This window comes from Canis aureus, chromosome 14 (assembly GCF_053574225.1).
Source record: "Canis aureus isolate CA01 chromosome 14, VMU_Caureus_v.1.0, whole genome shotgun sequence".
NCBI classification, from domain to species: Eukaryota; Metazoa; Chordata; class Mammalia; order Carnivora; family Canidae; genus Canis; species Canis aureus.
Window position 1 is genome coordinate 39,037,734 of NC_135624.1, and position 23,142 is coordinate 39,060,875.

Sequence of the window (23,142 nt, forward strand, 5' to 3'; positions counted from 1 at the left end):
GGGGGTGCAAGAACCTGCTCAAGACTTCGGGGAGCGGGGGCAGGAGCCCAGCGTCCTGGGTCAGGGGTCCGGGTTCTGGGCCCAGAGCCCAGCTGGCAGGACTTGAGCAGAGGGACCCCCTGTCCACTGGGTCCCTGAACCCCACGAGCCCGCCAGGCTCCGGGAGGAGAGCGGCCCGGCTGGGGCAGCGGAGGGCGGGCGCCTGGGGCCGGTACTCACGTCCAGGGAGTGGCTGTGGCTCAGGAATCTGAGGAGGGCGGTGCTGCGGTCCACAGCCCGCTGCCGCTCCTGAGCCTTCTCCGACGCCAGCCAGGGGTACAGGTGCTGCGGGGAGGGCAGGTGCGGGAGCGGGTGCTGCGGCGTGCAGCCCTGCCCCGGCCCCGCCCCCACCCCCAGGTCTCGGCTCAGGCCCCGCCCACCTTCGGATAATCCCCGCCCCCGTCCGCCACGCTCCCTGCCCTGCCCACCGGCCCCCGCCCCGCCCACCGGCCCAAGGCCTCGGCTCAGGCCCCGCCCACCGGCCCGGCCCCGCCCACCCCAGGCCTCGGCTCAGGCCCCGCCCACCCTCGAATAATCCCCGCCCCCGTCCGCCCCGCCCCCTGCCCTGCCCTCCGGTCCCTCTGCTCCGCCTCCGGGGTCCTGTGCTTCCCACCCCCGACCCCTGGCGCCAGAGGACGGCTCACTCCCTGCCCAAAGCCCTTGGAGGCTCCTGGCTTTTAACCCGCTTTGCGACACGCACCCCGTTTCCAAACAATGCTTTTCTGTGCACCCCGTGAATGCACAGAATTACAGGGCAATGCCAGCAGGTATATCGAGCAGTTTCAAGCCCGATGTGAGCCTCCTTGTTCAAGCGACAGATGATTCCAGTTAGTGATCCTCAAGTCGGATGACAGTAAACAGTACGTGGAGATGCTGTGCCCCAGCAATGTCCTGTGACCCAACTGCCACTCCCGGCACTGCCGTGGTTTGTGGCCAACATTTCCAGAGGAGGGACACTGTTGCAGTGGGCGGTGAGCGAAAATGCAGGTATTTCCCCCCAGCCGGGCTCACACCCCGACTTCCGTGTGTGCACCTGCTTGAGCAGAGCCACCGACTCCCCTTACCTCCCCAGGCCCCCAGGCTGGGTGGGGTCTGGCCCTGCTGACTTAATCGAACCCGCACCCAGCTGGCCCCCACCTGAGCGCCCTCCTCATGCTCCAGCCGTGCAAAGTTCTCTCCATTCTGTGCTGTGCTCACACGTGTCTCACCATTGGTTCCGCCACGCCCTCTGCCTGCTGGGCCCTTCCCTTCCCTTCCCTTCCCTTCCCTTCCCTTCCCTTCCCTTCCCTTCCCTTCCCTTCCCTTCCCTTCCCTTCCCTTCCCTATCCAGTGACCTCCTCGGTCCAGTGTCCCCTCTCTGATTCCTCCCTTCCCCCTGGACTGTCCCTGCCTGTTGACTGATCTCCCTCCTCTCAAGGTGAGCGCCCTGGAGGGCAGTGAGAGAGTGGAGGTGTCGCTTGTGAGCCCCCTCCTCACAGCTGGAGACATGGCTGCAGAACAAGTTCTCTGGGAGGGAGGGCAGGTCCCAGCCAGGGGCAGGGCCTGTTTCCTCATCAGCTCCCTGTATGTGCAGCGCTCGAGGCCCACCTAGCACCCTGTGCACCTGCTGTACCACCCTTCAGTCCTCCAAGCCACTGTGATCCCCGATGGTGGACAGCCCTCAAGCCTCCGTGTTCCTGGACTCCCCTACCCCACCCCAAGTTGAGGCCCTACCTCCTCTGGGACATCTTCCTTTGTCCATCCTTTGCCCTGCCTGGGCCGCCCCACCCCCTGCCCAGTGCCAGCTGGTCCTCACCGACAGCAGTAAGTGCAGCTCGTCGGTCGTGGGGCTCTGCATGATGAAGCTCTGCAGCAACTGGTCCAGGGCACTTGAGGTCTTGTTGTAGAGGGTCTGTGTGGGGACGTGGGGCAGGTCAGGTGGCCGCCAAGCCCCAGCTGCGAAGGAGTGCCAAGGCCTGCGGCGGGGCCTGAGTGCACTCGTTTCTCAATGAGAGTGGTTCCCATTCCTGCACACTCCCGAGGTGGGCTGCACACCCTGGGCGTTCACACCATGTCCAGGCAGGCCCCGGTCACACTCCCTGCTCGGAAGCTGGGGAGATCGGGGGGGGGGGGGGACATTCTGGGTCAGACCTGCCTGAGGTCTGGTCCTCAGGGGCCCAGGTCAGTGCATTCCCAGCAGGGCTGGCTTCTCGGGCAGGCCACCTGCAGAAGGCCTGGCGCCCGGATGGATCTACTTGGTTTAGTGCTCTGTGGTCCCATCTTGAAATCCTTCATAAGCTTTAAGCAAGGGCCCACATTTTCATTTTCCATGAGTTGTGGCAAATTCTGCAGCTGGTCCTGACTCTTGGGTCTCATGGGAGACCTCCAATCTTTGCTGCTTGGCTCACCAGGCATGCTCGGGGAGGGAGAGGGCCACAGAAAGCACGCAGTCCACCTCCCTGTCAGAGTGCAATGGAGCAGAGCCCTGGGCGCTGGCCATCAACTCCCTGGATGCCCTGGGGAACTCGCTTCAGCTCTCTGGGCCTCCCTTGGTGACCCAAGAACTGGGTGTATGGCCAGCCCCACCTGCCAGGGTGGGGGTGCACCCTGAGTGGGGATGAGCAGGAGCCCCAGCCTGGTGCCTGGCACTAGGCTAAGCTCCCTGGGTGAGCCAGCCATGATGTCATCTGGTGATGGGGGTGCTCTGGACTCCTGTGGGTTGGGGGAGCTGCTGTGGTCTTGCCCTGGACCCAGGGGACCCTTTGTACTCTCACTGCTCCCCCCACCCCAAAGTGCTTATATGTCCTATTCCAGTCTGGACCCAGCCTAGGAGTGTGGCGTGAAGATCAGGGCCCAGGGGCCGGGGTGGAGTTCGACCCTGACTCTCCCACCAGACACCTCCATTTCTCTGAGCTGGTTTCCTCGCCCTCTGGACGAGTGCTGGTGAGAGGAGCTAACGTGCACACAGGACCGGGCACATAGCAGCTGCTCAGCTAGCACTAGCTCCCTGCCCTTTACAGTAAACACTTGGGGACCCGTTGCTGGTGGTGCCTCAGGGAGACGGGTACATGCCCCCTGCAGTGGAGGCTTTTATTAACAGATCGCAGGAGGGGGTGGGCATCTGGCCCAGCGAAGGGTGGGTCGGCAGGGTCCTGGGTGTGGTGTGACCAGCTTAAGGAGCTTCATAGGTGAGACTGAGCCCAGGGCTGCTTTCAGGGCCGGCAGGGACTGAGGCCGCGTGTACTCCTATTCAGAGGACTGCACCGGGATGCCAGTGTCCCTTCCAGCCCGAGTATCACGCACCATCAGCTCCACAGTTATCACCCCCATGTCATAGGTGGGCAAAGAGGAGGCTCCGAGCAGTTAAGAAACATGCCCAGGATCTCCCAGCCCTGTCTATAGGGGGCCAAAGGCCCCGCCTGTTTAGCCCACACCCCCTCACAAGCCATGAGCAGCAGGCAGAGCCGGGGCTCCTCTCATGGAAGGGGTACCATGTGTCCGCTTTGCACCTGTATGTTGGGCGGCTCTAGAAAGAGACAGGTGTGTTTCTCCAGGACGTCTAGCAGTGGCAGGGCCAACACGCTGTGGAGGCAGGTGGACAGCAGCTGTGACTTCTTCTCCAAGTCCAGGGGCGGCCTCAGCTTACTGTTTGGAGGTAGAGGGCTGTGAGGGAGAGCTGTGGGGGCTGGTGACTGCAACAGGGCCACCTTTTGGAATAGAGTCAGGGAGCCCCTTGCAGCAGCCCCTTGCACAGTCTGCTCTTGACCAGAGAGCGTACACTTGACTTGTAGAGTGTACACTTCTGCCTCCCTGGCCTGCAGGCCTCCTGGGCAGGTGAATTCCAACAAGGGTTTGTAAGGGGCTAGTGTGGCCTGTTTGGGAGCAGACGCTTGACAAGCCCTGTACCCCAGGCTCCCCCTTAACTGGACAGATCGGTCTCACCCAGGCCTGGTTCTCAACCTTCCGGGAACGTTGGTGGCTCGGTTTTGGCACATGATGCCAGCTGTAGCTACTGTTTGCTGCGGGCCTGTTACAGGACTGCCCTGGGGTCTGGCCCTGTGTGGGGCTGGGGAGCCTACCAGAGGTTGGAGATGATGTGAATGGTCTGCTGGCGGGTTGGCGTGCACAGCGTGTCCCGGGGTTCCTTCTCCATCAAAACCTGCAGGTCCCCACGTGAACCTGAGTCATTCAGGCCTGGGCCTATCCCACTTCTGACACCCAGGCCACCCCTCATCCTGAAGACCTCGGTGCCTGGTGCTCCCGGGACCCACAAGACTATGCTCCAGCTTCTCACCCACCCGTGGGCGCCTCTGTCACCTGGCTCCACTCAGAGAGCTAGATCACAGCCTTTTGCATGCACAGGTCATGTCTGGGTCCTGGCTACCCACGTACAGGCTGCATGACCTTGAGCAAGTCTCCAAGCTGCTCCAAGCTTTGTTTATTCACAAATAACATGACGTTGTTGCACATGTGTTATGTGTGAGGCAAGGTGTGCCGAGCACAGTGTCGGAGTCACAGCAGGAGCTCAGTAAATTGTTATCTTATTGTTACGGCTCTGATTGTCCCTCACTTGCACGCTTCCTCCACTACCCTGGGGTTCTCTGAGCCCCAGATCTCTATGAGCAGAGGTGAGAGCGAGGGCAGTATTAGCGGAATGGATGGTGTTGGCTTTCTGGGCTCAGCTGCATCAGCTGTGAGGTGGACATACCTGGGCAGCTCAGGGTCACCGAAGAACCAAGAGAAGAGGGGGGCACGCATGTGCTCTCAGCTGCAGGAGCCTATGAGGGGCTAAGCTGCACCCCAGAAATCCAGCTTCCCCACCCCTTTCCAACTCCTGGCCCTTGTGGATGCTGCTGGTCCCAAGAGGCCCCTTCCTCTGCCCCGGGACCTTGACTCACCATCAGACAATCGAGGAGCTCAGACACCTGGGAGAACTCATAGCTGTGGGCCCCCTCGTTACGGCTGACGGCCCCCACCAGCATGAGGACGGCGCTAAGGAAGCTCTGCTTCAGGGTCTCGTCCTGGCATGGGGTTAGGCCGTGGGGGGGTGCAGGGGGCACAGAAGGGGCAGGAGGGAGAGCCACAGTCACCCTGGCTGCAGGGCACCGCTGGGGGGGTACAGCAGAGATCTCTAGCTGGGGCCACCTAAGTGGGGCTTTGGCCGGGGGACCCTGTGGGGTTTGGTTTAAGAATGTGACTATGTTGACCACGTTCCAACATCAGGACGGCCCGATGTCTGGCCTCCCTGGACATGTGGTCCCCTAGAGCTCAGAGATCTGGGGTAGGCAGCGGCCTCACAGGCCTGGCTGGGCCTCCTAGCCCTTGGGGTGGATGCCCCAGGTGCAGAGCGTAGAGTAAGGGGAAGGTCGTCCTGGGGGTTGGGGGGGTACTTAGCCGGCCTTCCAATGCCACCTGGTGAAAACCAGGGAGATTGAGGGGCTGGGGTCCTCATGGAAGCCCTGGTGGCTGTGGGAGGGGTGATGAGGTGAGTAGGTGGGGCAATGAGGAAGCCTGGCTCTTCCTGAGTCCAAGGTGGGGTAGAAGAGGGGGGGAGGGCTCCGAGGCCCTGAAAGGTTCTAGAATTCTCGGACTCAGGTTGTGGTGGGGTTGGGGCTGGGACGAGGCTGTGCTACAGAGAGGGGGCCCCCGGGAGCCGTACCCAGGAGCTGTAGTGGAAATAGAAGACCATCCGCGACAGGATGTTGTCCACCCACGGGAGGATGTGCGCCTTGGCCCTGACCGCCATCTGACCGTAGGACAGGAGGATGGTACTGCTGGCCCACTTCCACTGGAGGTCCTCTGCGTTCTGACCACAGCGGGGGCAGAGATGGAGTGTCAGGGCCCTCCTGACCCTTCCCCGGGGGAGTGGCGACAGGAAGTACTCTGGGCCCTAGCACAGTACCGCAGCCACCCTGTCCTGAGTGCTGGCAAGACTCAGTTTACCTCATTAGGAAAACAGGGCAGATGAAATTGTCTCTGGAGGGTTGGAATGGGCCTGGGGGGTTGCCCACGGTGTGTGCAGGTGCTTGGCTCTGCCACAAGGGGCCAGAGTCCTAGCCCCACCCTCCCTGCCCTTCGGAAGCCCCTTCCCCTGGAGCCTGGGACCAGTTACCCCCTCATTCCTCCCCCCCAACCCGGGGCTGCTGGGGACCATGCCTCAACCTAGAGAGGTGGGATCTGAGGGACCCCCAGAGAGCAGGGGCCATCCGAGACACCCCTCAGATGTCACCCAAGGGCCACACAGCTCTGCGCCCACCAGTGGCCAGGCCTCCTCTGAGAGTTTGAGCTGTGGGTCCCTGTCCCTGCTCTGCCCCCCGCCGGCTGTGGGACCCCGAGGAGGTGGCCGGCCCTTGCTGGGCTGTGTGTTGCTAACTGACTTCCCCATTTGTTCTGGATGAGGCCCCTCATGCACTGTCTTTGCCTGGAGGCGGCATCCGGGGAGCGGCGAGAGCAGGGCCCAGGGCATGCCGTCCATCACGGGGGCACAGGCCCTGCTCTCTCGTGTCTGGCAGGGCACGTGGTCAAACACCACTCATAAACACAGCAGCCCCCACAGCACCGTGAGAGCTGTCCCTGGAGCACCTGCTGTGTGCAAGGCACCTCGAGCCGTGCCTCATTTCCATCCCAACAGTTGTTGGTGGTGAATGGAATGGTCATTCAAGAGGAGAAACTGAGACAAGAGGGCACAGGCAGGTGGGAGGCCAGGATGCTTGGTGCAAAGCCTATGCCCCTAAGGATCCCAGGATACCCTGCTGGAGGCCCAGACCTTCATGGGGCGGCGGGGGGGGGGGGGGGAGTCCTGACATCCCAGCCCCTTGCTGAGGCCCCCAACAACCCAGAGCCAGAACCTTCAGGCAGAAGCTGTGGAGGCTCCATTTAATGGGTGTGCTGCGGCCAAACTGCTCCAGGACAGCCCAGACGTGGTCCAGGTGGCGGGCTGCGGCCAGCCCTATGGTGAGCGCGATACCCTACAGGCACAGGGGAGCAAGGTCACTGATGCAGGTCACAGGACCAGGCCTGGACTCTCCCCCGGGGGTGTGGAACTTGAGGACCAGAAATGGAGGGGACTTGTCCAAGGTCACAGGGCATCTGTCTCCCATCCCCGTGCTCTTTAGGACATGCACCTCTGAGGCCCACCCTGTGGGGGCATCACTTATGGGGGCCGGTGGGTGGTGTGGGAGCAGCAGGGAGGGTGACTCCTTGGAGGCCTGTTACCTCCCTCTGCCCCCACTACCTCTGAGCAGACCTGGGCCAGAGGAAGGAACAAAGGTCCAGAAAATAGACGAGTGACAAAATAGAGGACACAAGCTGTGATGGGCTCAGGGTGTGACCAGGGTCAGGGCTCAGAGTGTGACCAGGGTCAGGGCTCAGGGTGTGACCAGGGTCAAGGCTCAGGCTGAAGTCAGGGGAGCTGACTTCAAGTCAGCTCTGGGATGGGTTGGGGGCTGAGTCCTCACCTCCCTCTGCTTGGGCCACTGATGGGACGTGTCCAGGAGTTTTCTCAGGTGTGTCCTGACGGTGGTGCTGTTGTCCTCAGCTTGAAGGATCAGCCCATAGTAGATGAACAGAAAAGCCTGGGGGAGGTTCAGCTTCTTGTCCTGGGCTGGAGCCACTTCTGTCCACCCCAGTGGCCCGCCACCTCCCCTGACCAGGCTCCCGCAGCCACCCTCATGCCCTGAGACCATCAAGCCTCTGCTGGTGGTGGAGTTTCAAGGGTGCAGCTACAAGTTCTGCAGCTCAGGCTCCTGGCTCTCTGCTTTTCTGGGGTCCTAGTGTCTTTCTAGGGCCCCAGGCCCTGCTTTAGGTGTGCATCCCAGGGACAGAGGCCCTGGGCCTGTGTCGTGGGCACAGGGGGTGCTGGTGAGGGACACGGTGTGGCCCACCTTCTCGGGGGGCTGCTCCTGATGTGTCCGGTCGGGCTTGGTGAGTGCCGACAGCAGCTCCTTGGACCACATGTCTGTGTTCAGGAACTGGACCGACTTGACGGCCAACTGTGAGCAGAGGGGGGTGGGCAGGGCTGGAGCTGGAGCCTCGGCCGGTCCCACCCACCCCGGCCGCTTGAGCCCTGACTCCATCGTGGTCCTGCCTTCCTCCCTCTGAGTCTCCAGGGCCAGCCCTCCGATTTGTCTCCAGGAGCGGGGAACTCATTCCTTGAGATTCCCCTCCCTGGAGGTGTTCAAGGAGAGGCTGGAAGCCAGGAGCCTGCCCGTTACACAGCGGTCACCGCGGTGAGTGTGGTCACCACCTGTCCCCACACGAGGTCATGACAGTATCATTGACCACATTCCCCACGCTGCGCTTTCCATCCCTGTGACGTCCTTAGTTTATTCCTGGAGACCTGTGCCTCTTCGTCCCCTTCCCCTGTTCTGTCCATCCTCCCACTGCCTCCCGGCTGACAGCCACCAGGTTTCTGATGCTTCTCTGTATTTACGAATCTGGTTCTTTCTTTCCTTCTTTCCTTCCTTCCTTCCTTCCTTCCTTCCTTCCTTCCTTCCTTCCTTCCTTCCTTCCTTCCTTCTTTCCTTCCTTCCTTCCTTCCTTCCTTCCTTCCTTCCTTCCTTCCTTCCTTCCTTCCTTCTTCCTTCCTTCTCTCTCTCTCTCTCTCTCTCTTTCTTTCTTTCTCTTCTTTCTTCATTTGTTTTGGTTCCTTTTTTTTTGTTTTTTGTTTTGTTTTGTTTTGTTTTGTTTTTTGTTTTTATTTTGGGTCCTTAATTCCACATATGAGTGGAATGAGTGGGAATCACATGGTGTTTGTCTTTCTCTGTCTGACTCAGTTCACTCAGCCTTATACCCTCTAGCTCCACCCATGTGGTCACCGGCGGCAAGATCACATGCGTAATATTCCATTGTGTATACACACCACCTCTTTATCCATTCGTCTGTGGAGGGACACTTGGGCCGCTTCCATATCTTGCTATTGTAGCTAATGCTGCGGTGAACATAGGGGTGCATCTATCTTTTCAAATTTGTGGTTTTGTTTTCTTTGGATAAATGCCCAGTAGTAGGCTACCCAGACTGTAGGGTAATTCTATTTTTATTTTTTTGAGGACCGTCCATACCGGTCTCCAGAGTGGCTGCAGCAGTTTGCGCTCCCACCACCAGCGCGCGAGGGCTCCTTTTCTCCGCCTCCTCGCCAACACTCGTTTCTTCTGTGTTTGGTTCTAGTCATTCTGACAAGTGCGAGGTGGCATCTCATTGTGGTTCCGACTGGCATTTCCCCGATGCCGAGTGATGCCGAGCATCTTTTCATGGGTCTGTTGGCCATCCGTGTGTCTGGGTTTTGACTATTTCTATCGAGGGGTGCTGGCCGCACAGTGAAAGGCGTAGATCGATGCACTGTGACAAACGTACAGACCCACACAACTTGCGGCCCGCCGAGAACTAGCGCTTACTCCACCACCCCAGAAAGCTCTCGCATGTGCCTTCCCGGTCAAGCTCCATCACTACAGAACCTTGACTTATATCACCATGGACTAGTTTTGCCTTTCCTGGAACTTCATACACTCGGAATCCTGCACGGACTCGTCTGTGTGTCTGATATTCTCAGCCCTGGTCTGCGGTGCCTTCATCCTGTGACTTCTATTCCCCTTCTCCTCTGTGGTTTCTTCCACTTGCTCGTCATCCTCCAGCTTCTTCAGATGGAGGCTTTCGGACAGACTTCAGGTCTTTGGTGGGGGCGCTGCTCTGTCTGGGTGGGCTGTCTCCAGCTTGAGGCTGGTGGGGGTAGTGGGGGTAGGGTGTTTCGAGGGCTGCAGGGGGCCTCCCCTGCAGACTCTGAGCTCGGCCCTCTGCACTGAGCTCCGGTCTCGCTGGTGCCCCACTTGCAGTCCCCTTTTGCTTGAAAGCCCAGTCCCCACACCTGAGTTTTGGGGTCTGCTGGTCCAGTCTACTCTCCAGCCCCCGCTTCCAGGCCAGGAATTGCTGGTGGTCCCGGTCACTGCTGCCGGGTGAAGCTGCCTGTGTGTGTGCATCTTGCTTTGAAGACAAAGGCTGCTGCTAACGGGGCTCTCGGAAGCCCAAAGAGCCACAAGAATTGGTGGGCATAGTCGAACACTTAAAAACTATTAGAGCGAGGGACGCCCGGGGGGCTCAGTGGTTGAACCTTTGACTCAGGGCGTGATCCCTGGGGTCCTGGGATCAAGTCCCGCATCGGGCTCCCCGCAGGGAGCCTGCTTCTCCCTCTGCCTGTGTCTCTGCCTCTCTCTCTGTGTCTCTCATGAATAAATAAATACAATCTTTAAAAAAAATAGCAATGTTAGAGCGTTTGCCACCTAACTCAGAAACCCTGTGTTGGGGTCAGTTGGTCATAGAATGGGTTAGATTGACACTGGGTCACCTGCTGACCTCAAGAAAATTTCCATACATTGAGGTGTGCTGGAAAACAGGCACATCCCCGACCCAGCAGCACATCCCTCTTAGCTATTATTTTGGCTCTGAGGAACACCAAAGGCTTAGCTAAAAAAGAAAAGGCAAATGAACAAAAAGAATGAGACCCTTAAGCCCCAGGGCGCCAAGGGCCCTGCTTTCTGACATACCTGCTTGTTTCCTGTTTCGAAACTGTGGTCTTGGAGCTGTAAAAATCTGCGAAAATGGCAAAATCTTACTAAAAACAGCCTAACTTTGCACAAGGCCATTATGGGAAAGATTCCAATTAGACAGGATCATTTATTTCTGAAGGGGAACTGGAGAGCAAGGCTTCCCAGGCTAAACGAACGGAACAGGAGACCCAGTTTAATTGCATTGGAGAAGCTTCCAAAAGGCTTCACCATCCCAGAAAGGCTGCAGCCGAGATTCGTTGCAGGAAGGTTATGAACAGCAAGAGACACAAGAGGGGCCTAGAAGAAGACCGTGGGGCTGACGGGACCCATCTCCTCGCTCCTTCCTCCTTGACCTGTGTCCCCATGCTTTCCTGACTCTGCAGAGACTATGACACAGTTCCCTTTATTTTTAAAAAGATTTTATTTATTTATTTATTCATTCATGAGAGAGACAGACAAAGACAGAGAGAGAGAGAGAGAGAGAGAGAGAGAGACATAGGCAGAGGGAGAAGCAGGCACCATGCAGGGAGCCCGATGTGGGACTCAATCCGGGAACCCCGGGGTCATGCCCTGGGCTGAAGGCAAGCTAAACTGCTGAGCCACCCAGGGATCCCCGACACAGTCCTGTTGGGCTGGCAAGACTGGGGACCTCAAAACGGCCGACCCCAGGCCAGCAACCTCCCAATAAGGTGTTTGCCACCCTACCCTAACTTGGCACACAAAGACCTGTAACCCTTGCCCTAATTGGAATGCCGCCCTGCCCCCATCTTCCCGCCAAAAACTCTTTATAGACCCCCCTGCGGTTTGCCTGGGCGCAACTTCCCAGCTGGCAACTTCCCGGCTCTCCTCTCCCGTGCGGGCCGCGGAACCTCGGAACCTCACCCGAGAGTGCATCCCAATAAAAGCCTGTTTCGACCAACTTTCGTCTGGCCTCTCTATTCCATTTCACTAACGATCGAATTAAACCTGACAGTTCCCTTTAAAAATGAAACCAACTATAGGCTCAGTCGTCTTCCTCAGCGTCTTTTACTCCTTGGTCAAAGGCCAAACTAAGGACAATTGTCAAAGAATTTCCTAAGCCCAAGGAGGGTCCCCAAAAGTTTCCTGAAGAATTTCCTGTCCTTACCAGGGGCCGTGACCCCAGGATGCCAGGTCTGGGTCATCTGTGCACCTGCTGGTGGGGCCCTGGGGAGCCCAAAAGTGGATACAGAGGCAGGATGGGGTCACCTGAGGGTGCTCTTCTAAGTGCCCAACATTCACCAGGGTCCCCTGAGGGACTGCAGAGAGCGGTGACCTTTCACAAGCCATTCCTAGAGCTCCCCCGGCTCCTGGGAGGTTGGTCTTTCCTCGAATGTGCCAACGACGGACGCATCAGGGGCAGACTTTACAGCCTGTCTGGAAGGCCCGTCCTCCGGCGTTCCGGGTTCCAGACAGTAACCTGGGGCACCCGACGTGTTCCAGCTGCCCTATTTGTACATGGATCATCTCCTGACATTAGTGGATTGAGAGAAAGGCAGAAAACAGGATGGGAGGCCAGGGGTCTGACTTGAACTCAGGACCACAGCTGCGTACTCTGGAAGGACGTCGGAGCAAGGCCACTAACGGGACAAAGTCCGCCCACCTGTTGGCCTGATGGCCACGGCGTCAAGGTCAGGGACCCAGAGCAGCACCTGGGCCTTCCAGACCTGGCATCTCCGCAGTAATCGGCCGGACAGCGGCTGTCCCCCCAGGCCCCACGGGGACTCGCCCGCACCACCTCGAGCGTCCCCAGGGCCGCCCCCAAGCCGGGGCCCCACATGGACCTCCCAGGCCTGCGGGGGCTCCTGGGGCTCTCTGATCTCAGCCACTCCCTTAAACAGTCACGAGGGACTCAAATTAAATTGGTGGGCAGCCTTGCCACGTTCTGATCGACCCCAGGGCTCCTGGGACGCGCTCTCCCCGGACAGCACATCCCTGGAGCCAGGAGGGTTTCCGTAGGGAAGGCATCTGGCCGAGTGCAGAGGGAGCCCCTGTCTCAGCCGGGGGCCCCTTCCCTGGAACACGGTCTTTTCCTGTTGTACGGTATAGCCTCTGCCAACCTGTTCGGTGGGGACCTCCTTTCTGAATTCAAAGGGCTAATAGGTTTTGCCTCCAGTGGAGACCTCGCCTTAGAATTTCCTGACGGATGGGGACCTTTTATGTTCTTTACAATCTGTCCTTGACATAGAAGAGGAGGTATTTCAACACAAGTCCCTTAATTTAATTGAGGTTCCCGTGGGCCACTTCTAATGCCGACTCTGGGACAATAGAAGTCAAGAGCCTATAAAGATTCACACGGACACGACTACACTTCTTCCCAAATTGCCTCAATACCCACGGAAGCCCGAGTTCAAACGAGGCCTCACGCCAACGGGAGAAAGACCTGACCGCCCAGGGGCTGATCGCTTCTGTACCAGCCCTGGACAGGCCATCTTGCCCATCCAGGACCCTCGTGGACAGGAGGGCCATAGGTCCGGACTGATAGCCACCAAGACAGCTGTTCTACGTTTCCCAGTTGTTCCCAAATCTGGATTCCCTTTTGTCCCAAGTTCCACCAGACTCACGGGGGTCCACTATTCACAATGGTGGACACTGGGGCACCCGGGGGGGCTCTGTCGGTTGAGCGTCCAACTCTTGATTTCAGCTCAGGTCATGATCTCCGGGTCATGAGATGGAGCCCCACGTTGGGCTCCGTGCTGGGCGTGGAGTCTCCTTGGGGTTCTCTCCCTCTGCTCTTCCCCCCGGCCAAGAGTTGTCTTTCTCAACACCCCTGGACCCCAACAGCCAATATCTGTTTGCATTGACTTGGAAAAATTGACAATAATCCTGGACAGGCCTCCCTGAGGCCCCCTTCTTATCTGTCCCAAGTGCCCCAGGATTGAGGTATCCCTACTTCCCCAGGAAATCGGGGCTCTATGGTACAGGGACAACCTCCTGCTGCGCTCAGCTCCCAGCAAGATGTCCATGGAGGAGTCCAAGTATTTGCTGCCATGCTCAGCCGCAAAGGGACATCGAGGGTCTAAAGGGAAATTGCAATTATCTCGAGGCACCGCTCGTCTCCTAGGTCATAATCCACGCCCTGGAGGACTCCAGCTCTCCTCAGGAAGGGTTAAGCTAATCAGAGAACGTCCTATGCCCACGACTGAGCAGCAGTTTCCCATACTTCGTACTTCGAGGCTGGCTCCTTGCGGAACATGGGCTCCTCATTTTTCTCCATTGGCTTCTCTGCGCTACGAACTTATTAAAATTCCAGTCTCTTGAACGCACTCCTCGGGGGAGGTAAACACGAGCAGCTTCATAGGACTAAAATCGGCCTGCAGGGACCGGCCACCTCAGGCCCACGTAATCATTCCACCCTTTCCCTCGTTTGTGCAGGAGAGAGACAACCCCAGGATGCTCGTGTGTGCACGGTGGGAAATAGTGGCCTACTGCGTGTTCCAGCGCCTGGTCCACCCCGCGGCCCAAAGGCCCCCGCTGGGGCTGCCAAGCTAGTAGAAGCCCTGGCAGCTGCAACCCTAGGAAATGAGGCTTATTTGCCAACTGCACGTACCGTCCCGAGTTTCGTGACTCCGAACTGACTCACTCTTTCTCTGCGGCAGACTCACCTCCTATGAGATCCTTCTGCTTTCTCCACCCAAACGACATCAGACACACTCCTGCGGTGTCATCCCTGCCCATGTCATGTCCCCTCTGCCTGGAGAGGGGCCCACGATGACGAGGTCATCACATGTTGTGTGATGCTGTGTCCTGATTTACGAGATGTCCCCGTGACTGATCCTGATCTAACTATGCGATGGGTCCTCTTGGGCGAGCGGGAAAGGACACTTCCGAGCTGCTTATGCTGCTCGGGGGTGGGGGGCCTGGTGCACACTGAATCCATCCCTCAAGCAGGGCTCCAGGCCCTCGTCAGAGAGTTCAGTGACCAGACGACAAATGTAATATCATACTCTCAGCAGCTTTGCCTGCAGGGTTGTCCATGATGGGGGATGTTCTGGAGACAAAGGGGTTTCCTTACGTCCTCTGAGACCCCCATCAAAATGGACCCCAAGTAAACGAGCTTCCTGCTGTTGTTCCCCTTCCTTCTGGAATCACCAGCATCACTACCAAGACTCATGCGACACAGACTGAGCCTGAGCCTGGGAGGCACCCAGCTGCCCTCGTGGAAAGGTGGCAGCTACACCATCTGCAAAGGCTGTGGCGCAAGGGCTGACGTCCACTCTGCTTTGGCAAAAAATGACCCCTTGCTGCCAGGTCTTTGCCACCCCGACACATGGCAGCCGTCTGCTCCTGAACCCGAGACACCACAGTGGGCCAACGACGGTTTGCAAACTCGGTGGATGGTCGAGGTCTTGGGAAACGGCCACTTGGTTCTTCCTGGCTCCCTGGCAAACCTCATTTTGGGGGGTTTTTAGATTCCCTCATCTACCGTGGTGCATTTTAAATGACTCAAATTATGAATATGCATCGGTGGGGGATCTTGTACAAAATTGCAAAAACCTTCTACTGTCAGTGTCTGGCCTGTCGAACCCAAATCCCAGGGAGACTAATCTTGTTCCCAGAGGCCTCCAATGCCTCGCTCCAGACGCTTTGAGCACCTGGACTTGGTCCACCAGCTCTTGGCAGGGGTTATCGACACATCCTTGCTCCTGGATGCTCTTGTCCGGACGGGCTGAAGGCTTCCCCTGCTGCGAGACCCAGGCCCTCACGGTGACCAACAAACTGCTGGAAAATGTGTTTCCCCCTTGGGGTGTAGCTCCCGCCGTCTCCAGTGATGCAGGCACCCACTTCACGGGGACGCCATGCGAGCCTTGATGACCACCCCGCCAGCTTCTTCGCATTACCCTGCTCGTAATAATCATAGCAACAAGCCAACAACCCTGCTGCACCCTGTTCTCTCTGAGGCTTTAAATGTGTATTCCCAGGGGAGCCTGGGTGGCTCAGGGTGTGATCTCAGGGTCCTGGGGTCAAGTCCCTGCATCGGGCTCCCTGCTCATCAGAGAGCCTGCTTCTCTCTCTGCCTCTGCTGCTCCCCTTGCTTGTGCTTTCTCTCTCTCTCTCTGTCAGATAAATAAATAAAATCTTAAAAATAAAATGTATGTTCCCAGCCACTGCTCACCAAGCCAATGACCTCCCCAAGACTGGAACTCCAGAGAAGAAATGAAGGCAGACAGTGACCGGCTTGAGCACTGAGCCTCAAGTCCTGGCCTGTGACTATCACAGAGATTTAGCAAACACACCAGGCCTGTGGATGTCACACAGGATGGACAGAAGCAGCAGAACCTCACAGCCGGGGTGGGGGTGGCATGAATGCCTTGGCTTCGGGCCATACCTCTCGTCAAGTTGCCAGGCTGCCCAAGAGGCAGCTGCTACTACAGAAGCAAGAGGCCCCAAACGCAGTCACCAAACCTCAGCTCAGCACCTCACCTGGCTGCACTTTCCACCTTCCCCGGGCCTGTGACCTGGGGCCAGTCAGGGATCTCCCGATCAGCAAGGGTGAGGCAGATGCCCGGTAGATCCCTGCCGGACCCCTGCTCTTTCCTGGTCCCCATCTCTTCTGCCTATAAAATCTCCCGGGTGAGAGCCCTTTGCAGCTCCCTTCTCTGCCAGATGGGATGGTGCCTGATTGATGAATTGTTGAATAAAGCCAGTTTCATCTCTACATTTAGTCACATTATTTTTTAACAATGGTAAATCTTGGGGCAACCGGGTGGCTCAGTGGTTGAGCGTCTGCCTTCCGCTCAGGGCGTGACCGACCCCGGGGTCCTGGGATCGAGTCCCGCATCGGGCTCCCTGCAGGGAGCCTGCTTCCTTCCTCCTCTGCCTCTCAGCATGTCTTTCATGAATAGGTAAATAAAATCTTAGAAAAAAAAAAAGCAACAGTAAATCTTGAAGTCAGGTGCTGTTATTGCAATGTTCTCCTTCTTTCAAGATTTTTTTGGCCATTCTAGAGCCCTTGAAATTTCCATGTCAAATTTTAATGTTTATTTAAAATTTTAATGTAATTAAAATATAAAGTTTTGTAGTTGGGTATTACACTGAATTTATAAATCGGTTTTGGGGAGAATTGACATCTTACCGTTGTTGAATCTTCTTATCCATGAACATCGTATGTCTCTTCTCATGTAGGCTTTCCTTAATTGCTCTCTACGATGTTTTGTGAGGATCTTGCACATTTTGTTACATGTGTCTTTGAGTCTTTTATGTTTTTAAAATCACTATTTTATTTTTAAGAATTTTAAAAAGATTTTATTTATTTATTTATTCATGAGAGACAGAGAGAGGGAGAGACACAGGCAGAGGGAGAAGCAGGCTCCCTGCAGAGAGCCTGATGTGGGACTTGATCCCAGGACCCTGGGGTCATGCTCTGAGCCAAAGGTAGATGCTCAACCACTGAGCCACCCAGGTACTCCTGTCACTTTTTTTTTTTTAACTTTATCTTCTAATTGTTTGTTGCTAGTATATAGACATTCAGTAGACTTCTATTTATTGATCTTGTATTTCAAAATCTTGCTAATTTCTACTAGTCATTGACTGTTTTTAAAGCGTCTGTAAGATTTTCTGCATATGCAATCACATTGTCTGCAGGGAAAGATAGTTTTACTTTTTCCACTGCAACCCGTAGGTCTTTCCCACCTTTTCTGATCTTCTCAGGTTGGTTAGAAATGTCTGGGAAATTGGACCAGGAGTGCAGGGAGTGGACTGTTTGCCCTCTTTCTGACTCCGGGGGGGGGAGGGGCTCAGTTGGTCATCTATAGTATAGGGTGTAGGTTCTCCATGGGTGTCAGTTTCCACATTCTCCTTCTTTGTTCAGGGCCATTATCATCATGATATTGTGATTAATCATGGGAGAGATATATTTGCTCTTCATCCCATTTCCAGCGGAGCCCCTACACCCTTAGGGTTTCCTAAGTGATAAGAAAGATAAAGGTGTCTTTTGCTTTCATTCAAGCCTCTTGCAACCACACCTGAGTTCATGTTAATGTGGGGACTTTGGAAGCCCGGAGGTAACCACAAGATGAAGCTGGTGGTCAGGAGAGCCAACCATGAGGAGGAAACCCCCCCACCTCCAGGGAGGAGAGAGGAGCTGCATGGTGACTTCATTACCACTGGCCAAAAATTTCATAGTCATGCCTGGTAGTGAAGACTCCATTCACATGCAATGGGACCGGGGTCCAGGAGCTTCCTTCCAGGTTGGTGCTGGTGTGGGGAGAGTGACACATCCAGAGAGCACACGGAAGCTCTGCTCCCCTTCTGCACATCGTGCCCTGTGCACCTCTTCCATCTGGCTGCTCCTGCATTGGATCCTCTTACAATAAACCAGTGATCCAGTGAGTGAAATGCTTCTCTGAGTTCTGTGAGCCTCTCTAGCAAATGAATCAAACCCATGGCAGGGGACACAGGAACGTCTGATCTGTAGCTGGTTGGTCAAAAGCATAGGTGGTAGGTGGACTTGCAGTTGGCATCTGAAGGGGGGGCATCTTGTGGGACAGAGCCCTCAACCTTTGGGGTCGCATGCCGCCTCCAGGTTATGTCAGAGTTGAATTGACACCCGATCAGTGTCCACTGAGAACTGGAGAATCGCTTGTGGCCTTGGAAAACACGCATGGAATCAGAAACCTTTTGTCAAATGCTTTTCCTTCATTGAGACGACCATAATTTCCAGACTTTGCTCTGTTAATGTATTGAATCGCACTTACTGCTTTTCACATGTTAAACTGACCTCGTGTCCCTGGGGTAAACCCCCTTCCTTATGGGGTATTGTCTGTGTTGCTGGATTCATTTTGCAGATATTTTATTAAGGAATTGACTTCATCTTCACAAAGGCTGTTGGTCCATAGTTTTCCTCTAACGTCTTTTCTGGGTTGTGCTGGCCTCACGAACTGATTTGGGATGTGTTCCTTCTTCTCCTATTTTTCTGAGAGAATTTGTAGAGAATTGATGGTGTTATTACTTAACTATGTGATGGAATTAACCTGTGAAGTATCTGGGTCTGGAGTTTGCTTTGTGAGAAGGTTTATAATTATGATTCCAATTTCTCTGATACTAGACTACTCAGATTTTCTGTTTCTTCTTGTGTTAGTTTGATAGTTTGTATTTTTCAAGGACTTTGTCTATTCAATATAAATTGCTTAGTTTATTGGAATCATATTTTGTTATTGCTGTCCCATGTCTAATGGATGTGCAGCGATAATCCTGCTATTCTGAGAACGGGATCTTGTGTTTTTAATTTCTTTGATCAAGCTGTCAAAGAGCTTATCATTTTATCAACCTTTTTAAATAACTTACTGTTGGGTTTATTATTTGTCACTTTAAAAAATTTCTCTGATTTGTACTCTCGATTTTCTCATTTCCTTCCTTCTTACTTTGGGTTTAATTTCCACCCTTGGGAGAGCGTTTTAGATAATAGATTTATACCCTTTTTTCTAATATTGGCATTAAAACATAAATTTTCTTCTGAGGTTGCTTTATGTCGAAACTCACAAAGTCTCATATGCTGTGTTTTCATAAGTGTTCAGTTCAAAGTACTTTCTACTTTCTCTTGTGACTTCTTTGACCCACAGATAATTTAAAGGTGTATTGTCTAATTTCCAAATATTTGGATATTTTTTCCAGTTACATTTTTGCTATTGATCTCTGATTTACATTCTGGTCAGAGAATGTACTCTGTTTGATTTCAGACTTTTTAAAAGTATTGAAATTTGATATAGTGCCCAGCAAACGACCTGTCTCTGTAAATATTCTATTTACATTTGAAAGAAACGTCAATTAGATCAATTTTGTTAATTATGTTGTTCAAGACTTCTTTATCTTTAGTGATTTTCTGTCTTATTTTTCTATCAATTACCCGTATTTCTGCCACCCTGGTATCATTTCTACCAGATGCCACTTGTTATAGCTGTTCTGGGGTTACTGTTGTTAGTAACTGAAAGTACAACTAGTATTTAACAAGGGCTTCCCGTGTATTGGGAGCAGTGAGAAGCACTTTGCGTGGGTTGCATCCTATAGTCCTCACAACAAACATTGGAACCAGGTATTTTATATCCCTACTGGACCGATGAAACTAAGGAACAGAGAGGCAAAGCAGGCCACCCACGTCACACAGCTGTGGTTGGTTGAATCTGGACTCGAACCCAGGTACGTCAGGGGGCCCATGTCCGTTCCCCCAGCACAGGAGCCCCTCAGGCGGGCGTGTGGTCAGAGGGCACCTGCAGGACACCATGCTTCGGTTGTGGCGGCTCCGTCCACTCTGGCCTGCTTCCTCCCAGCCGGGTCTCAGGGTTTCTGTGTGCTCTCTGGGCCCGAGACTGTGTGTCCAGCACCCAGGATGAGGAGGAAGGGCCTTGTCTGGCTGGACACCTGCTCTGGGCCAGGCATCCAGAGACCAAGGTTCAACACCCAGCTCCTCCATGGGTCACTTCCCCTCCAGGCCCGTTTGCTCATCCGTGACAGTGAAGCTTCTCCCTCCTTCCCCTCCCCACCCCTCCTCCCAGGGCCGGCAGGTGTCCTGCTCCACTGTTGCCACCATCGTCCCCACAGGAGGCCCCAGTGGCTGGGCTCCTCCCTACCTGGGCCAGCTGCTCTTCCCAGCATGCCTTCTCTCCCTCATTGAAGATGGCCTCTGCGGGACAGAAGGGCATCAAGTCTGATGTCTGCACTGGGGCTGGAGCTCTGGCTCCTTGTCCCCCAGCCCTTAGGGACTGGACTGAGTCAGGGTGGCACCGTCCTGCCTCTGCTTGTCCTGGCTTTGTGGAGGGGGGTGGGCTGAGCTTGGGCTCGAGGTCTGGATGGGGTTGTGGCCCTGCCACCCTTGCTGTGTGACCTCAGGCAGGACATGCTGCCTTTCGGGGCCTCAGCTCACCGATGGTGAATGGAGGGGTCGTCCCTCTGGGCCTGGCCATTGGGAATGTGCTAGAATGTTCTAGAATCCTCTGGAGGGTGGAGAAATAGGGTCTGGAGAGTGGTGTGCTGTGAGAATAGAAAGCTTTTATGGGACGTTGGAAACTCAAGCTCAGAGGGCAGCTGCTTTGGGGATGACCCTGGGAGTCTCAGAGCTCATCTGGGCACAGAGGGACCTCCACCCAGCTTGCCAGTCCTGGGAAGGGTGTACGAAGTCCAGTTAAGCCTGGGCCTGCCTCCTCCCGGCCTCGGAGCCAAACTCCCAGGCTCAGTCTTTGAGGTTTCCCCCGCTGGGCCGGGCCCCCCTCTAGATGGGCGAGCCCCCTACATCCATTTCCTTCAACCACCCCCAACCCCTTGCTGAGGTCCTGCAGGGGATCTGCACCATTCCCTCCTCAAACTCCTACATGTTCCTCGAGGCGTGGCTCCCACGTGGCTGCCTTCTCCTTCAGGAAGCCCTCCCTGAGGTCACTAGAGTGGCCCAGTGTCTTCTGGGGACAGCAGTGTGCTTGGCTCACGCTTGGGAGCAGTGAACGAAAGCTGGTTCCTGACTCCCTCTGGAGGCCGTGAGCTCCTGAGGCCCGGAGCCTGGAGCCCGGCACAGGGCAGGTGCTCAGTCAGAGCTGCTTGTTTTGCCTTCGCTAAACACTCTTCCCGGCAAGGCCCCTCCCTATAGGTCCTCCCTCAAGGTCCTCAGCCACCCCCTGGGTGTCCAGGGCGGCCCTTCCCCCGGCTCAGTGACAGTGGCTGCTCTAGAGGCACTGGAAGCTGGACACCCCAGGCCTGTGACATGCGGCTGGGTGGCTGGCGGTCTCTTTTCATGGGGGTCCCGACGTGGCCCAGGCTGGCCGTGGGGTGGGAGCCGTGGGGGTGCTCTGGCATGGACAGGCCTGCCTGTCATGTGGCTGGAGTCTGGCCCCGCGTGCGTCCCACCTAGCCCCCTTCTGCATCTTTCCCTGTGATGTCTCCCTCCCCAAACCCTGCTGCCCCTGGGAGTCTGGGGATAGAAGCCGGCCCAGGGCAGGCTGGGGGTGCCTCAGGCCCCTCGGGCAGGACATACCATTCGAGGTCAGGATGCCCATCACGTAGAGGAGGCTGCGGTGAGGGAAGACTCCCGTCAGGACCTCGGTCTCCAGGTGCTGGGCCACCACGCGCCATGAGTGCCTACAGATGGCCAGCAGCACGTCGCTGGCTGCGTCCTGGTACACCTCCTCCAGCTCCTGGAGGCGGGAGGCGAAAAGGAAGAGTGGGCGCTTGGAGCAAGCTCTGGCATCTCACACGCGGGGCCAGTTTGGTAGACGGGGCGGCTAGTGTCCACCCAGGGTGGGCTGGGAAGCCGCGGCCAAGCTAGCCCGGCGCACAGGCGCCAGCTGAAGCGCAGGCTCCCCCGGGGCTCAGGGCTTCCCGTGACTCTCAGCACCCCTGCTGCACCCCTGCTCCTCCTACGCTTCCTGCTGCTGAGCCTGGAGCGCTGCTCCCGCCCGCCTGTCTCCCCAGATCTAGTCCAGTTTTAAAGGCTGCCCGGAGGCCCTCGCTCCGGAGATGCGCCCCGAAGGCTCCCATCAGCACCACTTCTTTTCCTGAGCTCCTGGCAGCTCGGGGCAATGTCATAGCCTTTCATTCTTTATGACCAGGAATCCAGAGCCACAGCTGATGCTCCTGCGTGGACTTCTGTGTCCCGAGGAGCCAGAGTGTCAGGTGCCAGGGGCCACAGGCCCACCATGGTCTGGCGAAGTTTGGCTTCCTCTTTTCTCTGATTCTTAGTAAGAACCATCAGGTGATTCCGTGGCTGCGGGTGTGAGGGGGGTGCCACACGGTCGTCGCCAGGCTGAGGCCAGGGGTCCGCTCTGTGTTTGGTGGCATCTGAAAGTGAGGGGCCTGTGGTCCCTGGAGGCCCTGTGATGCTGTGATGCTGTGACTCCTCATACGAAATCATTCTGTCGTTGGTAATTCACTGCAAGTTTCCATACTAGGGCTTCGCATTCGGATGGTGCATTGAAGCCGATTTTGCTCTTCTCTGTTTAAAGATTTTCTTTATTTATTTGAGAAGGAGGGAGAGAGAGTGCACACAGTCCAGCGAGTGAGAGCACAAGAGTAGGGGAGGAGAGAGGATCCCTGGGTGGCGCAGCGGTTTAGCGCCTGCCTTTCGCGATCCTGGAGACCCGGGATCGAGTCCCACGTCGGGCTCCCTGCGCATGGAGCCTGCTTCGCCCTCTGCCTGTGTCTCTGCCTCTCTCTCTCTCTCTGTGTGACTATCATGAATAAATAAATAAAATCTTAAAAAAAAAAAAGAGTAGGGGAGGAGAAAGCAGACTCTGCACTGAACAGGGAGCCCCACGCGGGATTCGATCCCAGGACCCTGGGATATGACCCCCGCTGAAGGCAGATGCTTCACTGACTGAACCCCCCAGGCACCAGATTTTGCTCTTTCAAACACCTCAAAACAAACAAACAAACAAACAAACAAGCAAACAAACAAACAACCTCAGCAAAACGACATTTAGGAGATGATTTACAAAGGACGACAGCAGCCACGGCCTGGGAGCTGGAGAGACGGGGAGTGACAGGTGGTGGGGCTGAGCATGGGCCCAGGTGCTGGCCCTGTCACTGCCGGCAGGACTCCCGGGGGGCGCGTCTCCCACCCCTCTGCACCCAGGGGGCCTGGGGGCGG

At 56.0% G+C, this 23,142-nt stretch overlaps 1 protein-coding gene across 4 annotated transcripts in view; it reads right to left on the reverse strand.

Annotated features, from left to right (window-relative positions):
* Positions 1–23,142, reverse strand: part of LOC144283399 (maestro heat-like repeat family member 5) — a 69,789-nt gene that overhangs the window by 31,373 nt on the left and 15,274 nt on the right. For all 4 annotated transcript variants that reach the window (XM_077847447.1, XM_077847446.1, XM_077847448.1 and 1 more), the window contains exons 5-15: positions 21,532–21,691; positions 20,141–20,193; positions 7,902–8,009; positions 7,476–7,592; positions 6,867–6,986; positions 5,678–5,824; positions 4,917–5,039; positions 4,098–4,177; positions 3,528–3,663; positions 1,835–1,930; positions 220–324 (exon numbers count right to left, since the gene is read on the reverse strand). In XM_077847447.1, the coding sequence (XP_077703573.1) occupies positions 220–324; positions 1,835–1,930; positions 3,528–3,663; positions 4,098–4,177; positions 4,917–5,039; positions 5,678–5,824; positions 6,867–6,986; positions 7,476–7,592; positions 7,902–8,009; positions 20,141–20,193; positions 21,532–21,691 (1,245 nt within the window). The remainder of the gene's footprint in view (positions 1–219; positions 325–1,834; positions 1,931–3,527; positions 3,664–4,097; positions 4,178–4,916; positions 5,040–5,677; positions 5,825–6,866; positions 6,987–7,475; positions 7,593–7,901; positions 8,010–20,140; positions 20,194–21,531; positions 21,692–23,142) is intronic.